Below are 23,096 nucleotides of genomic sequence, written 5' to 3' on the forward strand. Positions count from 1 at the left end.
CTGAACATTGGGACCCTATTACGATTGAATCTGTGCAGACTAGTCATGCTTTCCAGTCTCTGTGACTTCATATGTGCATCAGTCTTGTAGTGTCTGGAAGACAGTCTTTCCTTGGAGTTATGCACCTCTTCTAGCTCTTAAAATTTATTCATATTTTAAATTCTTTCTCAGAAACAAGGTCTAACTATTGAGCTACTGTAGACAAATAAGAACACTGGCAATACCTCATACTGTTCTCAACACATGTGCGGCTTCCCTGATTATTAAATCATAGAGAGCTGTCTTGTGCCCATACAGAGGTGTTCATGGTTTCTTGGAGAAGAACAGTTCACCCATGAAGCTATCTATGTTCAAATACTCATTAGTTAATTAGAAACCAGCTTTGTACTAAACAGGAAATTCTCCCTGCTGGGTAATTTTTTCTTGTGTAGCAAGGAGCTAGGTAGCAAGAAGGGAGAGAAAAGACATCAAGGATCTTATTCAGTAGCAGACATCATGGTCTACAAATCTCATTCATGAGCTGTCTAACTCATATTTTTGGAACCATCTTATCTCTTATATCCACAGAACATGATCAGGAAAACCACAGGAGCAATGCTAATAACTGAATGACAAGTTTATCTACATATCACTAGTTTTCATACAAATTTCTTTAAAATATATTTTTTGTAACAATACTGTACCAACAGATCTATAAAACCACACCAAATCTGAACACAAATTCATTCATGTAAATACACTAATTTATTCTTACATCAATCTGTAAACAATCTTTCCCCAGCTCATACCTGCATTTGCTGTAGTTTGTTTTGTTATTTATAATCATTCTCAGGTAAAAAGAGAACAAGAAAGATGATTCAATCTACATTTCACTATGAGTCGAGGACTTCAGTTATAGGGCATAGAGAAACCAACATTGAACTGAACAGGAAATTCTCCCTGCTTGGTAAGTTTTCTAGTGCAGAAATGTGTTAACAGCCTGAAGGGAGAGAAAAAGGCATCAATAATCTTACACAATAGCAGACCTCATGATCTACAATATCAGACTTCAGCTAAGATGTATCCACTAGTGCCTAGTAGTTATGTAATAATGAACTACTTTCTACTTGGATTTGTGGTCAGATTCATAGGAAAGAATTCATCCTTGGTAAATATGTTAAAAATACCCATGACTGGATATGACATACTACTTACATAGTAGATCCTACTTGTACCTCTCATGTCCATATTGTCAAACTGTCTTAAAAATATCTATGTCTATTTCCGATAAGTTGATGCTGTTCTCAGCCTTGATCCCAGAATTTCTTCTGTCCAGTGTTTCATGATTAATGCAGACATTCATGACTACTCACAGTGCTGAAAATGAATGTTTAAGTACACAATCTCAGATGAGTCATTTAACCTCCTAGCTAAAGCACAATGATCATCACAAAGAGGCAATGGGAAGAATGTAAGATCCAGAATATAGGGCAGAAACTCATGGAATTCTAATGTTAATACTTGCACATTGCACGTACGAGCTAATAGTCATTATAGTTTCCCGCACAAGACATGAACAAATCCAGCCAAAACAAAGACAGACTGAGAGCCTGTGAAATTGCTGAGCATGTAAATGTGTCTACTGGCAGTATTGACAATACTAATTTGATTGCTTGTAGCCACATTGTAAAATACAAAAATTTAATTTCTTAAATTGCCCCAGGGGTAAATACATCACCCTTGGTACATGTGTGCGCTGCTCTCACCATTAAATAAAATACAATATTTTAAAATATTGCAACATGATGTTGAGGCACTCATGAAAGCCCACACAAACATGGAAGTCTGTTTGCTTTTCAAGACTGATGAGGAAAATTAATCACTTTTCTTTTTTTCTCATTTTTTCATTAAAATTTTCCATCTCCTCCCCTCCTCCTCCCCCTTCCCTCCCCTCCCATCCATCCATACCCCCATTCCACCCCTCTCCAAGCCAAAGAGCCATCAGAGTTCCCTTCACTATGTTAAGTCCAAGGTCCTCCCAGCTCCCCCTAAGTCCAGGAAGGTGAGCAACCAAACTGACAAGGCTCACAGTGAGCCCGTCCATGCTGTAGATTTCATGCTCATTGCCGTTGTCCTTGGTTTCTCAGTCCTCCTCCACCGTCAGCCACATTCAGAGAGTTCGGTTTGGTCCCCTGTTCCATCAGTCCCATTCCAACTGGACTTGGTGGTCTCCCGTTAGATCTCTCCCACCTTCTCAATGGGTACATGCACTCCTCACGGTCCTGACTTCCTTGCTCATGATCTCCCTCCTTTTGCTCCTCATCAGGACCTTGGGAGCTCAATCCGGTGCTTCTATGTGGGGCTCTGTCATTTTCTCCATCCAATGCCAGGTGAAGGTTCTATGGTGATATGCAAGATATTCATGAGTATGGCAATAGGATCTGGACATTTCTGGCTCCCTCTCCTCAGCTGCCCAAGGAACTAGCTGGGGGCATCTGATAAACTCACTTTTCTTTTTTGGTTTCTGTAGGTTCTCTATGTACTTGTAAATGATCCCACTTCTATGTGTGCATATAGTACTGATTGGACTAACAGTGTTAACGAAGAAAAGAGGTCAGAAATTTGGGAAAGAGATTAATTGGAAGGTCCCAAGTTGATCCAGAGGGACATATTGGTGGTAGGTTTCCATAAATATATCATAATATATATCATAAATCAATAAATAATTAAGAATAAGCAAATTCATCTTGAAAACTGAAACTATTTCAATATATGTTTAGAATTGTCACTTAAAATAATATTGTAGACTGTGTATATTTCCTGACAAATCTCTACTCTTTTATCTCTTGGCCCACCTATTTTTCCACTTATTATGCTAGACTGTTTCTTTTAAACATTTTTATGTATTGGTATATGTAAATGTTTTGTCACAAAATCTTAAAACTAATAAAAATACTCTTATAATGTCTACATTTCTAAGCTGATCTTTAACTAATATACCTGTCTATAGTTGTATTGAATTTCCTGAGAGTGATGCCATTTCTTTATTCCCTTTAGATAAAATATTTCTGTTGTATTGGATATATAAACACATTTTCTTGCTGGAATAGTCTGTTTACAGTTATATTTGTTTCCATAATTAAGTTATTAGAGAAAGTGATGTAATAAACTTTGATGTACAAATGTTTCTATGGTATGTTCTCTTTTGGTCATTTATGTCAGTTTTTTTTATTTATTTTGTGTATAAAATGGTGAAAAGGCAAATATAAATTGTATATATCTGAAAGGAGGCTACAAATTCTGATAATTTATCAGGTATTGGAATTACTAATGGCTATCATCTTTAAAATCACAGTCACCTCTTATAAATCAATCTGATAACCTTGTCTTAAGGCGAAGTTATCTGTTTCAGTCCTGAAATCAATTGAGATCTTAGGCCCTGATTTTATTTACAGAGGGACTGCACAGTGCTCAGGGAAGAAGTATGAGATCATTTTCCCAGAAAGGATTAGGATTTGAACCTGAACATCTTGCTACCTGACCCAGGTGCCCTGTACCTTCTTTTTCTCCAATTGGACCACGTCCTTATTTAAGAAGTCCCTGCTCATGAATATGCAAATCACATGAGCGTATGGTGGTAAATACAGGGATGCACATACCATAACATCATATGACCAGTGTCCTCTCCACAGTCACTGAGCACACAAGGTCCTTACCATGGGATGGAGCTATATTGTCCTCTTCCTATTGGCAGCAGTTACAGGTAACACTCTCCCCAAATATAGATTTCGGAACTCTCAGGTGACAATGGCATCCACTCTGCCTTTCTCTCTGCAGGTGTGAACTCACAGATCCAGCTGCTACAGTCTGGAGCTGAGCTGGTGAAACCTGGAGCTTCAGTGAGGATGTCCTGTAAGGCTTCAGGATACACATTCACTAGCTACTATATGCACTGGGTGAAGCAGAAGCCTGGGCAGGGACTGAAGTGGATTGGAAGGATTGATCCAGCAGATGGTGAAACTAAATATGCTCAGAAGTTCCAGGGCAAGGCCACATTGACTGCAGACAAATCCTCCAGCACAGCCTATATGGAGCTCAGCAGCCTGACATCTGAGGACTCTGCAGTCTATTACTGTGCTAGACACAGTGTTGCAACCACATCCTGAGTGTGTCAGAAACCCTGGAGAAGCAGGAAGCTGCCCTGAGTCTGAGATGACAGAGAGATTAGCCTGGAGACTTGCTGAGTAATAATAACTAGGAGTCTCCCTTTGTCTGTCAAATCAGTCTTTTAAGGTCTCTGTCACCTTCTCAAAAGGACTGTTGGTAAGCATGTGATGCTGATTCAGGATGCCTCAAAGCAGGCCATAACTGAACCAGATGTTTACCAGTCACCACCTCCATTGACATAATTCTTTTTTATAAAGCAAATAGGACAAACTGTAGCAATACATTATGCTATAAATACCTCTTAAATCTTAGAGATTGAAACTGTTGTTGGAGTAGCTGGGAATAAGCTATCATCATATTAGTATAACACAAATCAACAGCATTTGGTCAAACAAAAGCCCCTTTCATAGTCCTGTTTGATTTCCTACAAACAAGCAATGGCAGTTTGTTGGAAGGGTTCACTATAGATGTTGGGTTAGGTTCTTAAAGCTCTTCTATGAAATCAAATTGTATGTCTTTAGTTATTGATACATTGTGGTCATGAGATGCTTTTGGCAGTAGCAATCAAATTTCTTACTCTTTTAGGATTAAGGATAGAGCTGAGTGTCAAGCTGTGGAATCCTGAGGCTATAGAATCTGCCACTTTGGCAACAATTTGTGCCCTTCCATAGATAGCATTGGGGGCAGAACAATGGGATTCCAACCTGGGAATATGATGCCTGGACCTGTTCATCAGGAGCCCTGGTTGCTCAATCGCTTGCTTCCTGATATTGTATTGTATTTGTCACCACATCTAGATTGACACTGACTGGATCAGTGAAATTGCATTTTACATTTTGCAGGTATGTTAGAGGAAGGCTTGCTATCTTGGGCTGATTGTCAAGTTTTTGTTTAAATTAATTTTGAGAATTTTTATTTCCCTCCACATTTGAAAAGTAAAGGAAGCCACAAGGAAACTGCCAGAATCTAACCTTTTCATTATTTTGTGCCATCATTTTGGCATGCTTGTATAAAATCAACAATAGGAGAGGCATTAGCAACTACACAATGAATCTTTGTACAGATAAAATTTACATTTAATAAACAGAAGAAAAAATGAGGCAGAAGCAGCTTCTTTATCATCAATGTGCTGCTCTGTAGCTTTTTGTAGATGACCTACAAAGTCATAAAAGGATTTGTAGCTCTTGTCTATAGTAGGAAATATGTCTCTGTGAAGCCATATGGATTAAGCAGGCAAAGACTACTGTATATTGTCACAAATGATAGAAATACCAACTTAAGTCCATTCAGCCTCCTGAACTGTACAGAGAACTGCTCCTTTATAATGAGTTGGTGCCCTAAGGGTGCTGCCCTATGAACTGAAAGATCCAATGACATCATACCAATTATGGTCAGTGATAGAAGAGAAGCCATGTAACTGACAGATTCAAGCTGCTTTTCTACTGCAATATCAGCCACAAATGATTCATGATCCTGAAGTTAGAACAAAACATACGTGAGTAGCTTGGATTTCTGTAGCATGAATTTTTGTGTTAATATTTGTAGTTACACTTCAGAAATTTAAACAGGCATATTGACAAAATATTGTGTAGTATTCTTGGGTTTTCTCATTTCTGGAAGCACCTTCCAAATTCATCCTTCCTTATGAAAACATTCAACTCCCGTAAAGCTTTGCTAACACATTCTCTGTCCAAGAATAAGAGGATCCTGAATTCGGAGAGGCAGACAGAGAGAGAGAAAACTGTCTAAAGAGATATACCGACTACCCACGAGGATCCTTGTCAAAGGATCATCTCTCCTCTGTCATTCTATAATATATATGGAAAATATATTGGGTTGCATATCAATTTTCATGATTTTTATCTCTTAATTTGAAAATATTTTTCTTGAGTTGTTACCTGGTCTGTAACACAGTTGTGCCTCCTTTTTCTTTGACTCCTGTATTTGAGTGTCTCAGGAATTCATATATGAACACAAAGGGGGAATACAGCTGAATTAAAGATCCACTGAGCTTCTCTGGGTTCAGGTGCTCTCCCCCAGCTGTAACAAGATGAAAGCTGCAAAAACCCAGGTCTGTCCTTATTTTGTGTATTACAAGCAGGAATTGCCAGAACTGGATCCACCCAAGCAGAGCCTGGCATCAAGAGAGACACTGACAATCATATCGACATAATTTAAAATCCATCTCTCAAATATCCAGTCAGCATCACCTAAGAACCAGAGCCATTTCTCCCTACAGCTGAGCTCTGTGAGCACTGAAGATGCAGGGATGCTGGTGCTCATGGCAGACAATGCCACTTCTGTGTGAGCCTTGACAAGCCAACCTGCAGGGGATCTCAGAACCAGAAGGGGGCGCAATGGTACCAAGAATTCATAGTAAAAAGATGTTTTCTCTGTGGTGTCCTTACTTAAAATCTTCCAGCTGATCTGATCTGCACCTACTGTAATTGACATGTGATGTTTCCATGCTCAAGAATAGTAAAAATTATTTATTTTAAATTTTCTTGCTTAATATGTTCAGTTTTTATTTACTGCTTATATATTTTTAAAATAAATTTTAATGTAATATATTATAATTACTGATTTCCCTCTTTTAACTTTTTCTAGATCCTTCCTTCTTCCCTACTATCCAGCTTTTTTTTCTCTGTGGAAAGCAAACACATAAACTAAAAAAGTTTAAAAATAGGATTAAAACAAGCAAAAATACACAGATCACAGAAATGCACACACAAAGAGAGATAGTGATAGACACACACACACAGAGAGAGAGACAGAGAGAGTGAGAAAATAAAACTAAAGTACATCAAACCAAACCAAAAAACTTTAAGCAATTCAACCTTTGAACCATAGTACGAAGCAAAAACATATTAGATGAAAAGAAATGCAGTATATATTGATATGATAGGAAATATTTACAAACATACAACTGAGGTCAATTTGTGTTGGCCATCTATTCCTGGGCATGGAAACACCCTTAAGTGTGGTTAATATGCCCAATGAGACTCAATTACAGAAAACTAATGCTTCCTTTGCAAGCAAAAATTGCTGAAATTCTTGCTTTGGGTTGAGAGCTTGTGTCTGTCAGTCTCTCTCTCTCTGTCTCTCTCTCTCTCGTTCTTTCTCTGTGTGTGTCTCTCTCTCATCACTAGAAACCCATTTGGATCGAATCTTTGCAGGCATTGTGCCTGCTTTCATAATCTCTCTAGGTTCATGTTTACTTCAGTTCTGAACTCCCACCAAAAAAACCCCATATATTTATCCTCCTGGAGATTCGAAGTAGACAGGACCGTGAGGGGTGTGTCTACCCATTGAGACAGTGTGACTGATCTAATGGGAGCTCACCAAGGCCAGCTGGATTGGGACTGAAGGAGCATGTGATCAAACCAGACTCTGAATGTGGCTGACAATGGAGGCTGACTGAGAATCCAATAATAATAGCACTGGGATTTGATTCTAATGCATGTACTGGCTTTTTGGGATCCTAGTCTGTTTGGATGCACACCTTCCTAGACTGGGATCGAGGGAGGAGGGCCTTGGAATTCTCACAGAGCAGGGTACGCTGACTTCTCTTAGGACTGGAGAGGGAGGAGGAGGAGAAGGGAGTAGAAGGAAAATGGGAGGAGGGGAGGGTGTTGAAATTTTTAATAAATAAAAAATAATTAAAAAGTAAAGATATATTGCAACATGATGGGCAGGGGTTTTTCATGGGCCAACACCAAGCTTTGGATCTTTTGCCATTGGATAACTGATGAAAAAAGTGTAATCACTTTCGGGAAGGTCTCTTGAGGCTCCTTCATCACCTTCTCTACTATGGAATGACAAACCTATGTGTATAAAGATAGCAAAGTTTGGACTTACTCTGCTATTATGAAACAAATGAGAGTCATTTTGGAAGGTCCCAAAGAAATCAGAGGACCATAGTTGAGAATAGACATGATAACAATATCATTTATACATGAAAAAATTATACAATAATCACAATTATTTTGTAAAGTGATGGTAACAATTTTTTATATGTTTAGGATTTTCATACCTGTCCATTTTACACTGTGCATATTTCCCCCACAACTCCTACCCTTCATTTTCTTGATGTTCCTTTTTTGCTATATTCTGCTAGACAGTTCATTTTTAAGTTGTTAGATATTAGCACAAATAGTTCTGTGTACTTATTCAATATATAAAAACTTAGAGTTTCATATAGTATCTGTTTTTCAGAGATAATTTTAATTAATACAGTTATCTCCAGTTTCATTGATTTTCCTAAAGGTGATATAAGTTCCTTATTCTTTCAGAAACCTGTGCCTATTGTGTTACACATACAGCCATGTCTTCTGCTGACAGACATGAAGTTTATTTCCATTAGTTATGGTATATAGTGCTGCATTAAACTTCAGTGTGCAAATATTTCTGAGGTATGTTTCTTTAAGACATTTCAGTGAGTTTTTCTATGAAACCTTCTGGTATGGCAAATATAATATATATATATATATATACATATATATGAAAATAGATTGTAATTTCTCAAAATTTAGCAAGTTTTGAAATTTCCAGTCACCACCATTATCATCACAACCTCCTCCTGTAAATCAATCAGGCAACCTTGTCACAAAGTGGAGATACTGCCTCGGGCCAGAAATCTATTGAGAGCTTAGGTCCTGTTGTTACACCCACAGCATCTGCAGAGCTGAGGGAATGGTGTGAGATGCATTTCCTCAGACAGAATCAGGACTTGAACTTCACCATTCATTTGCTTGACTCATGTGTCCTCCTCCACCACTTTTTCAAACTGGACTATGTGCTTATTTAAGAAATCCCCTGTTCTTGAATATGCAAATTGCCTGCATCTATTATGGTAAATACAGGAACGTCCACACCCAACAACAACATATGATCAGTGCCTTCTCCATAGTTACTGAGCACACAAGGCCCACACCATGGGATGGAGCTGTATCATTCTCTTGCTTGTGTCAGTAATGACAGGTAAGGGATTTCTAATTCCAAACCTGAGGAGAAGACAGGGACTGAGGTGACAATGTCTCTGACAATCTATTCTGTCTATTTCTTCACAGGTGTCCACTCCCAGGTACAGCTGCATCAGTCAGGGCCTGAACTGGGGAAACCAGGGGCCTCAGTGAAGCTGTCCTGCAAGGCTTCAGGCTACACATTCACTAGCTACTATATTAGCTGGGTGAAGCAGAGGCCTGGACAGAGCCTGGAGTGGATTGGATGGCTTTCTCCTGGAAGTGGTAATATTAAGTACAATGAGAAGTTCCAGGGCAAGGCCACACTGACTGCAGACACATCCTCCAGCACAGCCTACATGGAGCTCAGCAGCCTGACATCTGAAGACTCTGCCATCTATTACTGTGCAAGACACAGTGTTGTAACCACATCCTGAGTGTGTCAGAAACCCTGGAGGAGCAGAAAGCTGTCCTAGAACTGAGATCACAGAGAAGACTAGCCTTAAGTCATTTACAGAAACAAACATTCTGAATTGCTTTGTCTCTCAATTTTTTTGTAACAACTTTTCAAAATTTCATTTGTGAAGGAAGGGATGCTGATTTAGGATAACTAGTGTACACCATACCTTCAAAATCTCTTCACCAATGACCACATTCATTGAAATGTTTTTTTCTTTAATAAAACAATAAAAAGTGAAAACTGTGATTATGAAGTAAGATAAAATAATCCATCTCTGGATTCTAAGAGAATGTGACATTTTGAAGTTAGTTTTTAATAAGCTGAAATATGGATTTGAGCAGAAAAGTCCCAATGATAACTTCTGGGAAAACAAAAGTCCTTCAGAGATTTAAATGTTACATGACTTCAGGTTTGTAGTTAATTCTGGCTGTGTGGTCCTGCAAAAAATCCTGGCTGTGTGGTCTCTTAGAATGTTAGATATGTGTCAAAATGCACTGCATATCATGTAATTCCTGTAAGATGACCAAGGATGACAAAATTATACATGTTAATTGAGGTAGGTTCTGAGATCATACATTTTTCCCTGGTCCCATATTTACTTCTTCCCAGTCTCAGAAACCTGCCGTATAGCCTCAAACCTTTATAGAACATAGAGCTATACTGATAAATCATTATTTCTCACAGGCCGTTAGATATTAACCTGGTGGTCACCTTTGTTTTACAGTGTGTTTTTGTTGAAAGAAGCGGCGGGGCTGCGTCCCACCACCCGGCCGCCTGCTAGCTTTACACCCGAAATAATTACACGGAAACTGTATTCTTTTAAAACACTGCCTGGCCCATAGTTTCAGCCTCTTATTGGTTAATTCTCACATCTTCCTTTAACCCATATTTAGTAATCTGTGTAGCACCACGAGGTGTGGCTTACCAGGAGAGATCTTAACCTGCGTCCATCTTGGAGAGGAGAAGCATGGAGACTCACTATGGCGAATGCCTGAAGCATCTCCCCAACTCTGCTTCCTTGTTCCCACAATTCTGTTCTGTCTACTCCGCCTACCTAAATTTCTGTCTCTTAAAGGGCCAAGGCAGTTTTCTTTATTAATAATGAAAGTAACACATAGACACTCCTCCATCATGTTTTAATTTTTGAATGATTGAGTACTTATGAACATCTTCAGTCGATTCTGCTGTCTATCAACTCACTTCATCTTCAGCATTCACTGCTACAGCTATATCCATCAACAGCAAGGAAAATATTGGGTTTCATGGAGATCTGGAAATTAATTGAGGTACAGCTCAATATTCATCCTTGAAACATCTATTCAATACAACTTAGATAGTGAAGGAAGCAGAGAAAGCCATATTTTTGCATATAGTGTGAGCCTGTCATAGATTTTCTGGTGAGGGAGGAACCAATGTCCATGGGTAAAGCGGAATTATTCCAACTACCCTAAAAATGTGCCCGAAATTTATCCCAATCATATTCTGTCATTATATGGAAGAGCAGTCAAACAATCCAGTTAAATGTTGAATGACCCTGAACACTAAGTCTAAGATTAGTATTGTTCAACTGATTTCCTGTAAAAGAGCAGCTTCTTCCAAAGCATTGATATGATCCTGAACGCCCCTGTCTTCTAGAATTTTAGCAATTTTCAGATAACATATTCTGAGAGTCAATTAACATCCTCTGTAGTATGAACCTGTTGTACTAAAGCAGTTGTTCATACAACAGTTCTTATAGTAGTAATGTGTACAATAATGCCCAAATTATAGCAGGATTTAATTAGTAATTTCTTTTTTATCACATGTTAAACAGGTTCATAAACCATATGTCCCACCCCAGGTTAGGAAATTAATTCTGCAGACTTTTTGATAATCACAAATGAATGACAAAGTACAATGTAATCCCTACTTCATGCTGAAATTAGGGCGTTGTAGTTGGGAACACAAAAAGCTGCAAGTAAAGGTTGATTCTCTCATTGTTTATGCTCTGTAGGCCTATCTGAGACTAGGGATGTTCAGTCTGTGAGGCTGGACCAGGATATAGATTCTGAGGAAACAGCTAAAGTTGGTGCTGGAGGTGTCTGTGGTTGATTTGAAACCTGTTGGAACAGGTAGACTAGGGACAGAAGTAAAGTATTTCAGAAAAAATATGGTCCTGGTAGTTTAGAAAACATATTTTCATATTTAGAGAGAGAGAGAGACACACACACACACAGAGGTGTCCCATTAAGAAAATAGGCTTGGTGGGAAACAAATCACAGCTTGGTGGAACTTTTCTTAAGTTTTTCTCAACCTGTGGGTGTTGGTGAATTAAAGTTGACCTTTTCAAGTTGACCTTTTAAAGCCTATAAGTATCTTCATATTGATCCAAAAATTCCATAACTTTTATTATTTGCAGTTATTATAATAGTGGCAGTATTTTGTCAGTAGCAGAAGAGCTATTAATCAGATTTTATGATGTATGGCTTATGAATCTGTCAAAATTAAAAAAGAAAGTTTGGAGTCCCAATGTCACAGCAGATTAGCAATTGAAAAAATCTGGATCATGTTTCTTGTTTATATAACCTCAAATTATTTTTATATCATTACTTAAACCTTTTTATCCTCAGATCTTCATAATTTGTCTTTCTCAATAACTTGCATTTCACATATCCTAAGTTATCTTATTTCTTTCTTTGTTTTAAATATCTTTTTCCTGAGTAAATACAGGGATGGATGTCTCAAAAATGCCTCATAACATCATAAAGAAACAGTTTCATTATGTGTGTCACAACACTGAAAGTATAAGAAAGACCTTCAAGTAGATAAGAATATCTCCCTAAAGCAGGGTATAGTATGGTTCAGAACTGTCTTGAGGAAGCTTAGAAATAGTATTCCTTGGAGAAAGCATAGACAAACTTACATTAGTGGATTCTTCAAATCAAGATCCACCAATATCTAAGATGCAAATGGTAACAGAATCTGATAAGGAAGTTATGAACTGAAAGAATTTCAACAGTCTCTGTAATTTCATTGCCAACATTATTACTTCCAGAGACTGTGTTGTAGTTGAAATATGCAATGTTTATGATACACACTTCTGAATTTTTTTGTTTAATAAAATAAATATAAAAGGTCAAATGGAAATATATGAGCAAAATTAGAATCTTATTGCTACTAAATAGGAAACTAGGTTGTGAAGCACTTATTGGAATAGGTTAAGGATATTTCTGCATCAGGACCATGGAAACACTTTTGGGGAAATTGTCCCAGGATTACCCAGCTGACAACATTGGATGTGCATAGTTCTGCTGATCACTGGTGTGGAATGGACAACTGTACTGTCCAGTGTTCTGTGCCAAAATCTCATGGGGGCAAGATAATCAATTTACCTTCAGGGCATCACTGCTTTGGTTGACACAGAGGAGGATCAGATGGCCATGAACCACTGATAGGTGAGTCACATTAACAAACATGGATGTGACAATATGATTCTCAATGGGATGAAGGGACTCTGTCTGCCCAGGTGCCAATATGGACTAGGAATTCATTCCTCTAGACAGGTTTATCACCTGGAATTCACTACTGTAATAATTGTTCTGTCTCTTTAAGAGACAAGTGATGTCCATTCCCTCCTCCATCTGTTGAAACAGGCTGATCTTCAGCTTCTAGCCTGAGTTCTTTCTCTTTTCCATTTCCTTTTTGAAGAGACAGCTTCTGTCTCTCCCCACTTCTCCCCTTCCCCCTTCTGTCTCTCCCCTCTCTCTCTGTCTCTCTCCTCTCTCTCTCTCTCACACACACAGACAACACACACATATACACACACTCTCTGCTCTTCTTTCCTTCTTTCTCCCCCCTCTATAATCCCATGAATAAATATCCAACCTCACTCTGCATGGCATGCCTATCCTTGTCCCTGTCTCCCTACCCTGTACAAGCCATCACTCGGGGACTTGCAGCCATCCTGCCTAGGACTAGTTGCTCTCAGGTATCCCCTGCCCACTGACTGCCTCTGCCAGGGATCCTGCAACATTTTTAATAATCCATTACAACTAACCCACTGAGTAACACAGAAAACCTTTACCTTTTCTGTATCAGACAGATTTCTGTTTAGATCTATGTAATATACTTCCTCATTCATGTGTAAATTACAGAGATAATGTTTGTGAATACAGTGATGTCCCCATACCCTACAATATCACATGAATGAACTCTCCTGTTCACTGTATCTGTACACAGGTACTAGACCTGGAATGAAACTGGATCATCTTCTATCTGGTGGCAGCAGCTATATGTAAGCGCATTTCTATAACCCAGCCTAAGTGGGGAGCCTGAGACTGAAGTGACAATAGCATCCTTGCCACAACTGAAAGGTCCAGGTTCCAATAGAGATGTCGAGGGCTTGTAGTGAGGAGCTGCAGGTTGCGTTCCTGCGGCCCAGTTCCAGGCCTCCTGACTAGCTTATGCCCCAAAATAACAACACACAAATTGTATTCTTTTAAACACTGCCTGGCCCATTAATTCCAGCCTCTTACTCACGTCTTGACTAACCCATATCTAATAATCTGTGTAGCACCACAAAGTGGTGCCTTACCAGGTAGATTCTAGCGTGTGTCCATCTTGGGCTGGAGCTTCATCGCATCTGGCATCTCTCTGAGGAGAGGCACGGCGGTCTGCCTAACTTAAGAGAGGCGTGGCATCTGACTGAGCCATCTACCTCACTTCCTTCTTCCTGTTCTGTCTACTCCACCCACCTAAGGGCCGGTCTATCAGATGGGCCAGGCAGTTTCTTTATTAATTATCCAATGAAATCATCAGATAGATAGAAGACACACCTACATCAAGGGCTGAACTGAGGCATCCTGGCAGTGTAGGAAATGTCTCCTGCAAGTATTTTGACCCAGATAGCTTCTCTTCTCGGTGAGGCAGAAGACTAGATATGGGCTAGAATGAAGTGGCTGTATATTCCCACTAAGAATTGGTAGAAAAAAAACTATGGAAAAAAGCACCAGGACAGAGTCACACTGGATAGAGACACAATGTCAAAAACATGCTACATGGTTCTCAAAATCCCAAACTATGAGGACTCACACATTTTTAATGTGTAAGACACAGAATCACAGTACACATCTGAGGTATGTCAGAGACTCCAAAGGAACAGGAAGCTGCCTTGAGTCTGCCTTGAGAACAGAAAAGAATAACTTTAAGTTCAAATCTTATGAATAAATATAGAGGGAAGGAACAGCTAGATTAAAATTTATTTCTCATTGCATAATGAAGTTTCCAGTAACCCTGAATACATGGTTCAGGGAGCAAATAGTAAAGTTGATACACATGTCTCAGGCTGATGTCAATGTGGACACACTTGTCTATGAAAATTGGGTTAGTACTTGGAGCAGAAATATTTGATGACTTATAAAATTAACATTAAAATCCAAAAAATATGTTGGTTTACTATTATCAAAACTAATTCAGAAACACAGATAATATTAATGAGATAGATCTGAGGGGTAGGTTAATAAATTAATCATTAATCACTGACTCCAAATTCATAGTCTACCTCTGTTCCAATAGCCTGCCCTACAATCACAAGCCTGTTATAAGTATTGACACACAGTGACACAAGATGATCTCCTACAGTGTTTAAGATACATGGATGTCACAGGTATGCTTGGTGCTTTGCTGAGAACTGCTTAGTTTGAATAAATTTCAAAATTAATCTACACTCAATAAAAGTTATCACAAAGACCCAAAAATAAATCTAAAATAAATGAAAAAGAACAGCATCTCAAAAAAATGTCTCTTTACTAAACAGTTGCTAATTAGGTTCCTCTAGGAGTCAGTCCTTCCATGAACAAATATGATGCTCACCAACTCCAATTGGACTGGGAGTGAATGAGCATGGGAATAACCAAGGGGGTTGACAGCTGGGACATACTGAGGGGCCACTGATAGTGACACTGGGATGTGTCTCTACTTGTAAATACTAGTTCCATGGGATCCTATTCTTTTTGGATGTAAATCTTGCTCAACCTAGACATAGTAGATAGGGCCTTGGACTTTATACAGGGCAGGGTGCATGGTACTCCCTTAGGGTTGGAGGGGTGGGAGGAACGTCTGTGGAGGGAGCAGAAGGGGACTGGGAGGAATGGAGGGAGTGGGAATTTAGATTGGTATTTATTAGGTAATAAAAAAGAAAACAACTTATGTAGCAAGGAATAAAAGAATGTGAAAATTCAACATAGCAAATATTGTGAAAAAATTAGAGTAGACAGTTAAATGAAAAGAAGCATGGATTTATTGGAAGACTTTATATTGTTAACATAATCAAACATTAAAAGTGATTTGTTGGCTCAGTCAACTCTAGCAAAATATTAAATTTAATCTACTCTCAATAAATGTTATCACAAAGGCCCAAAAGTATCTTGAAAAACAAAACCAAAATAAATGAAAAAACAAACATCTCAAAAAAACATCATTAGGATGTCTCTTTACTAAACAGCCACTAATTAGGTTCCTCTAGGAGTCAGTCTCTCCATGAACAAATAAGATGCTATGTGACTAATATGGAGAGTATCATGCTAAGAATGCCTTGTGGTGAATGTGAGTTCCCTTGGCCAAACATGTTAGAAGCTTTGCAATCCTAGGTAAATTAAAATTTGCTCCTTGAACTCATTTCCCTTTTGGTCTGCCTGCTCTTATATAGATGAACACCTCAACACCATAGATGATTTTACAATACTTTCAATAAATTTCTTTTCTTTCAATTTTGAAATATTTATTAGGAAGTTTTATAAATATGTGTAAAGGATTTTAGTTACTTTCACTCTCATTCCTCTTTCTCACGTTTTTCCTTTCTTGTCACACATCATTGTTTTCTTTTATATGTGATCAATTGCATTTAAGTTGAATTTCTTGACTGAATGGGGGAAGTAGATATCCTGAAAGTGTTACCAGATGGTATATGACTGAAGAAATGGAAGCCCATTTCCCAACATCTATTTTGTCAATAGTCATTCAGGATGGAATGAAGCCTTGGATTCCCTGCCACTGTCCATTATGAACCTGTGAGGTTCCCAATCTGCAGGAGTCATACATAGAACCATAGCTGCTTCTTGAATAAATAGCTACCTTATGTATAAGAAACAACTCTGATGAAGATATGTTCTCATTTTTTTTTATCATACTTGTGTTCTGACCCCTATTCTTCCGTGCACTCTGAGACATAGATGAGTTGATATAGCTGTTACATTAGGGTCAAACACTCCAATATAACATATTCTCAGCAGTTATAGATTTTTGTATTTTAATTACAGATTTCTTTATTGATCTAATGCAATAAGAATCTTCTCTTTGAATGCTGAGCACAATGCTAGTGTCTGTACAAACTCTCAACAAAGGTAGCCAATAGATATGTGAATATAGTTTTCACTGTTTTGAATAATGTTTTTTTTATTTTGTTATTTTTGAGTAGTAAAATCAAACATGTTCTTACACATGTGATGTTAATCAGGAATGAGCATAAAGAGTGTTTCCGAATAGCTTTTAAAATAATTTTAAACATTTAATTATAGAAATAAAAGTAAATATGTTGAAATAAAATTGAGGTTTGTAGACACAAATATAGAGCCACAGCATTCACAACAGAGGTCATTTCTGTCACCTCCCATGGCACTGCAGGACATTAATAATATGCAGAAAGAAAAATATCTCCACTTATGCTTTGATCATTAAATATCTAGTCAACACAAGCAGTTAGAGAATGAAAAAGAGAAGGAGGAGACATTATAAGAGGACTGTGTCTGACACAATAGACAAAGTTACAGGAAAAAGGTCCTAAGGCTGGAAGGGGTCATTGTAGACTCATCAATCCCTAAGTAGTAAGTGGCAGCAGCAGTAGAACAGGAAGTTGTACATTGAGATTTCAACAGACCCTGGTTTCCATTGTCATTTTCATTACACTTAGAGCTTATGGTGTAGTTGACATGTGAGATATCCATGCTATAACACCAGAGGAGTTCTTTGTGAAATAGAACCCATATGTTAAACTACCAAAGGCCACATTGCATTCCTATAATGCTTCTGTATAAGCATGAACCACTTATCAACATAGATTAAGGTTATGTGGACCTCACAACCCTGAGAAACGTTTTGGGAAAAAAGTATCCCAAGGCTTCTCAGCTATCATAGGTATCCATATTATTGTTAATCACTGGTGTTGTCATGGACAGCAGTCTACAATAGTCTGTGCTTGTGTCTTATTGGACCATGATAATCTCAATGGACCTTCTCACATTACAATAAATTGTTGACCCTAAGGAGATTCTGGTCTCCCTAGAACCATTAAAGGGTAATTCACATTAATGCATGTGATGAACTGATTTTCAGTGGAATGGAAGACCTCTGTGTGCACAAATACCAGGATGAAGCAAAGAATGCATTTTTAGACAGATTTGAGGATCATATTTCACCATGTTGCTGCCTAAAACAGAATCTTCTTTGTGTTCTCTCTCAAACAGGATCAATTATTGATCTAACAAATACCCTCCCTCATGAATATATAAATTACAAAGGTTCTAGTTGCAAATAATACAGTTTCTGGGTGTATATAAAAGGATCTCCATAAGCTCTACAGCAACACATTATTACACTTTTGTCCCTAGTCCCTGAGCATACATGTTTTCAACATGGACTGGGACTGGATCATGTTCGGCTGAGTGGCAGCAGCTACAGGTTAAGTGAATCTTTAGTCTTAGGCCTGAAGAGGGAAAAGTGGGTGAAGTGACCGTGACAGCCACTATTTCCTCTCCAGAGGAGTCCATTATCAGCCTCATCTGCAGAAGTCTGTGTCTGAATTGAGGGGTCTGGAGCTTTAGCAAAGGTGTCTTGCAAGGATTTTGACTCATGCCTTCCCTATTTCCAAGATTAGTTGGGTGAGGCAGATGCTAACATGTGGGCTTGAATGGACTGTAAACATACTCACAACCATGGGTAAAATAAACTATAGGCAAAAAGTTTGAGGACATAGCCACAGTGTATGCATTCACCATGTTCAATACAGCCTACATGGAGTTCAACATCCTGACACCTGTGGACTCTGTTACCTATTACTGTGCAAGACACAGAGTAACAGCACACATCTGAGGCATGTCAGAAACTCTGAAGGAGCAAGAAGATGTTGTTGTGCTGAGAGGACAGAGAAGAGTAACAAGAAGACTTGCTCAAAATTGTGGTTAACTGTTGAGGAAAGTAATACTAGGACTAAGGATGAATTCTATTGCATAGGATTTTTCCTAGTGATACTTCATAAAAGATTCAGAGAGGAGGAAGCTTCATTTTACTAAAGTTGATACAAATCCCCCTGTTGATATTAATATCAGCACAGGTTACTACCATAACTGGGTCAATATCTTGGAGCAGAAGTCTTTGATCACCTAGTAAATCAAAGTTTCTCAGGAGATGTCCAAAATTACTTTTCAATTATGAATAAAAAGGATTTCATTATTCTGGTTTTTATTCATGAGATCTGAGAGGTAGATTGAGAGATTAACAACTGGTCATATGTTCCACACACATAGTATTCCCAAGTCTCAATACCCTGGCTTGTACTCATAGCATATTGCATTGCATTGAACCACGGAGACACAATAACCTGTTCTATAGTTTTGAGGATACACACTCAGTTTGACTGAATATCTAAGCAAGTAGAAGCATAGAGACACATGGCACTTGTGATCTCTCGGCCTTGTCATTGACAAGGGTAGCTGAGAACAGTGACCTGTTCTGCATGTTCTTTCATCACAGAGTTTCTCCCCATGACAAATCTGAATGCTGTGAATAGATGTTATCATCCTAATAATACCTTTTAGCAAGTGTGAATATTCTTCTCCAATTCTAATTTAGAACCTTGCAACTGTGTGCTAAATTAAAATTCTGCTATACTCATTGATTAAGCTGCGAGCCGCTTCCCGGCACCTGGCTCTTGGCCGCCTGGCTCCACTCGGCTAGCTTATGCCCCGAAATAACAACACACAAATTGTATTCATTTAAACACTGCCTGGCCCATTAGTTCCAGCCTCTTATTATCTAATTCTCACATCTTGCTTAACCCATTTCTAATAATCTGTGTAGCACCACGAGGTGGTGTCTTACTGGGAAGGATTCAGCATGTCTGACCTGGTGGCTGGCTTCATGGTGACTGGCCCAAAGAGGAGAGGCATGGCAATTGCCCGAGGCATCTGCCCCACTTCCCTCTTCCCAGCATTCTGTTCTGTCTACTCCACCTATCTAAATCCTGCCCTATCAAAAATCCAAGGCAGTTTCTTTATTAACCATTGAGAGTCCTCCATTAGATTGGTGTCTTGTCCAATTATTCTGAGAGCAGCATCATCCATCAAAATATGGAAACAGAAACAGACCCACTGAAAAATTCTACAGAAGAGGGGGAGAAAGTATAGTAGGAGCCAAGGGGTCAAGGACAACAGGAAAACTCAGAGGATCAGCTAACCTGGTATCATAGGGATTCACAGAGCCTAAACTGGCAACTAGACAGCTTGTAAAGGAATGGGCTAGGTCCATTGCATATATGATAGAACCGGGTATCTTGGTCCTCTTGTGTTATTCCTAACAGTGAGGACAGGGAATGTATAAAACTCTTTTACTCACTTTGGGGCCCTACTTGTCATACTGTGTATCCTTACCAAGTCGAAGTACATGGGAGGTGATTAATCTTATTGTAACTTGATGCACCACATTTTGGTGATATTCATGGGAGGTCCTCAACAGAAATAGAGGAGGAGTGGAACAGAGGGATGTGTGTGGTAAAGGACCTGGAAGAGAGAAAGAAGCAGGAAACTGTGGCCAGGATGTAAAATAAGCAAATTTATATAAAATTGAAAATAAGAAATAATGCATAGAATACCACTGAGTTTCCAAAGCACACTATTAATTTCCTCCAATGGCAACATGGGGATTGATCAATATGTAGAAAAATTTTGAACATTCTAATTCAGAAGTGAATAGATTCTTCAAGTACAATGATTATAGCATCTTTCATGGCAGCAAGCCTTTAATTGAAAGTCCAACTACATAGCTGCTTTACAATTCTGCTAGAAGAGCCACAGCATCTTATATTGCATGCAAGAAACCTCAGGCTTTTGAGATGATAATGACTTTTAGGTCTATAGGAATAAATTAGTGAGTAGCAAAGACATGTCTTTACTACTTAGGACTTCTCATGACACCAGAGTATGTGTGTGTGTGTGTGTGTGTGTGTGTGTGTGTGTGTATGTGTGTGTGTATACACATTTTGTGTTTCCCTTCTGTGATGACAGTTGCTTTTACAAGAACACTTACTCTCTGGGATTTCAGAACATAGTTCACTTTCAGTGAAGAAATGATGGTTACTTCTTACTTGCTGAATCTTGGAATTCTACCATGCCCCTTTTTCAACTCTTAGCCTCACATACTCAAAGCATATAATATCTTGTTTGACTTAAGTCTATTGTCAATAAATAGGAATTATCCATATCCTATAATTGACTCTATGTTTTCTTAAATCCAGTGTTGGAGAAGGGTCATCTGTCTATGTGTTACTTTCATTGGTTAATAAAAGAAACTGCCTTGGCCCTTTAATAGGACAGAAAATTAGGTAGGTGAAGTAGACAGAGCAGAATTGTGGGAGAAAGAAAGCAGAGTCAGGCAGATGCTTCAGGCAGTTGCCATGACTCTCCTCTCACAGATAGATGCAGGCTAAGATCCTTCCCAGTAAGGCACCACCTTGTGGTGCTACACAGATTACTAAATATGGGTTAAAGCAAGATGTGAGAATTAGCTAATAAGAGGCTGAAACCAATGGGCCAGGCAGTGTTTAAATGAATACAGTTTGTCTGTTGTTATTTCCGGGGCTAAGCTAGCTATGCCAGGCAGGATGAAAGGCAGGCCTATCTGCAGCTCCACACAACAGAGCAGCGATTTTGAATAAAGCTAGCTGGGTGGCGGGACACAGCCCTCCATTCCTTCTACACCACAGAGATTCATATGCATTTCATTAAATTTATCCATATGCCAATCAGTGTGCCAAGTCTTTCTCATGAGTATTCTCATATGATTACACATTGGTGGCCTGTCATTGCTTTATATGCTTTTCAGTGATCTAATTGTGCCATCAGGTGTCCCATCCATAAGAAGCATTGGGGTCCACATTTAGTAAACCTTCATAGACATTCTCCTTGATTTGTAAAGTATAGGTTTTCTATCACTAGTAATTCCAGATACTGATTCATGATATTCCAGAGAACTGGACTGTAGGAGTTATCTCTAACCACCTTCACAGGAAAATTCCCGAGAAGACACTCCAGACAATTGCAGAAACACACCTGAATTTGTTCTAGCTTCAGCTGAGATATCTGACTACTGAGAAAACCATGGTGTTTCAATCTGTGAGTGAGAATGAGTGAGAAGGTATGATCCAGGTTTCAGATGCAAACCTATCTGCAAAGGGACTCAGCAATAGGGCAAGTTATGCTCAGATCTTTCGGTCATGAAAATGCATCAAATATAGAAACAATAACACAAGGAGCTACTGTGAATTTATGGTTAATTAAACCTGGCCCCAGACAGATGTGAATTGGAAAATAATCCACAAGTAAAAGGTTGATAAGAATATTAGAAATCAATGTGTTCATGTATTATTGGAAAGGTCTCACATAATTCCACAGACATTACATCAGATCAACACATGCTGCAATACTCAATTGATTTACCTTAGGAGCAGACTCACATGTCATCTCTCAACAATTTCAGGGCCCAGAATTTTGTGAATATATTTTATTATATGAGGAGGATGTCTCTGTGGAGCCATATGGATTAAGCAGGCAAAGACTCCTGTACATTGTCACACAAGATAGCCATCAGCATCCCAACAAGCTAGACTATGAGGTGAAGATATATGAACACCATTCTGGCAAGAACAGAAGAAGAAATGCCAACTTAAGTCCATTCAACATCATGACCTGTATGGAGAACTGTTCCTCTATAATGAGATGTTGCCCTGAGGGTGCTGCCCTATGAACTGAAAGAGCCAATGACATCATACCAATTATGGTCAGTGATAGAAGAGAAACTATGTAATCTGACTGGCTCAAGCTGCTTTTCTCCTGCAATATTAGGCACAAATGATTCATGGTCCAGAAATTAGAACAAAACACACATGAGTAGCTTGGATTTTTGTAGCATGAATTTTTGTGTTAATATTTGTAGTTACACTTCAGAAAATTAAACAGATATATTGACAAAATACTGTGTGGTGTTCTTGGATTTTCTCATTCCTGGAAGCACCTTCCAAATTCATCCTTCCTTGTGAAAGCATTCAACTCCTGTAAAGCTTTACCAACACATTCTCTGTCCCAGAATAAGAAGATCCTGAATTCGGAGAGACAGACACAGAGAAAGAAAACTGTCTAAAGAGATATATTCTCCACCCATGAAAATCCTTGTTAAAGGATCTTCTCTACTCTTTCATTCTCTTAAATACTTTATAGTAAATATAT

At 38.6% G+C, this 23,096-nt stretch overlaps 2 gene segments (V, D, J or C); both read left to right on the plus strand.

The window, feature by feature from the left end:
• The first annotated feature begins 3,658 nt into the window (after positions 1 to 3,658).
• On the plus strand, positions 3,659 to 4,145 carry LOC119818642. The segment is given in 2 exon segments: positions 3,659 to 3,742; positions 3,817 to 4,145. Coding segments are annotated over 2 exon segments (375 nt in total).
• A 4,876-nt stretch (positions 4,146 to 9,021) lies between these two features.
• On the plus strand, positions 9,022 to 9,544 carry LOC119819778. The segment is given in 2 exon segments: positions 9,022 to 9,126; positions 9,216 to 9,544. Coding segments are annotated over 2 exon segments (375 nt in total).
• Positions 9,545 to 23,096: the final 13,552 nt, after the last annotated feature.

The sequence above is a fragment of the Arvicola amphibius genome, chromosome 7, assembly GCF_903992535.2.
Source record: "Arvicola amphibius chromosome 7, mArvAmp1.2, whole genome shotgun sequence".
Taxonomy (NCBI): domain Eukaryota; kingdom Metazoa; phylum Chordata; class Mammalia; order Rodentia; family Cricetidae; genus Arvicola; species Arvicola amphibius.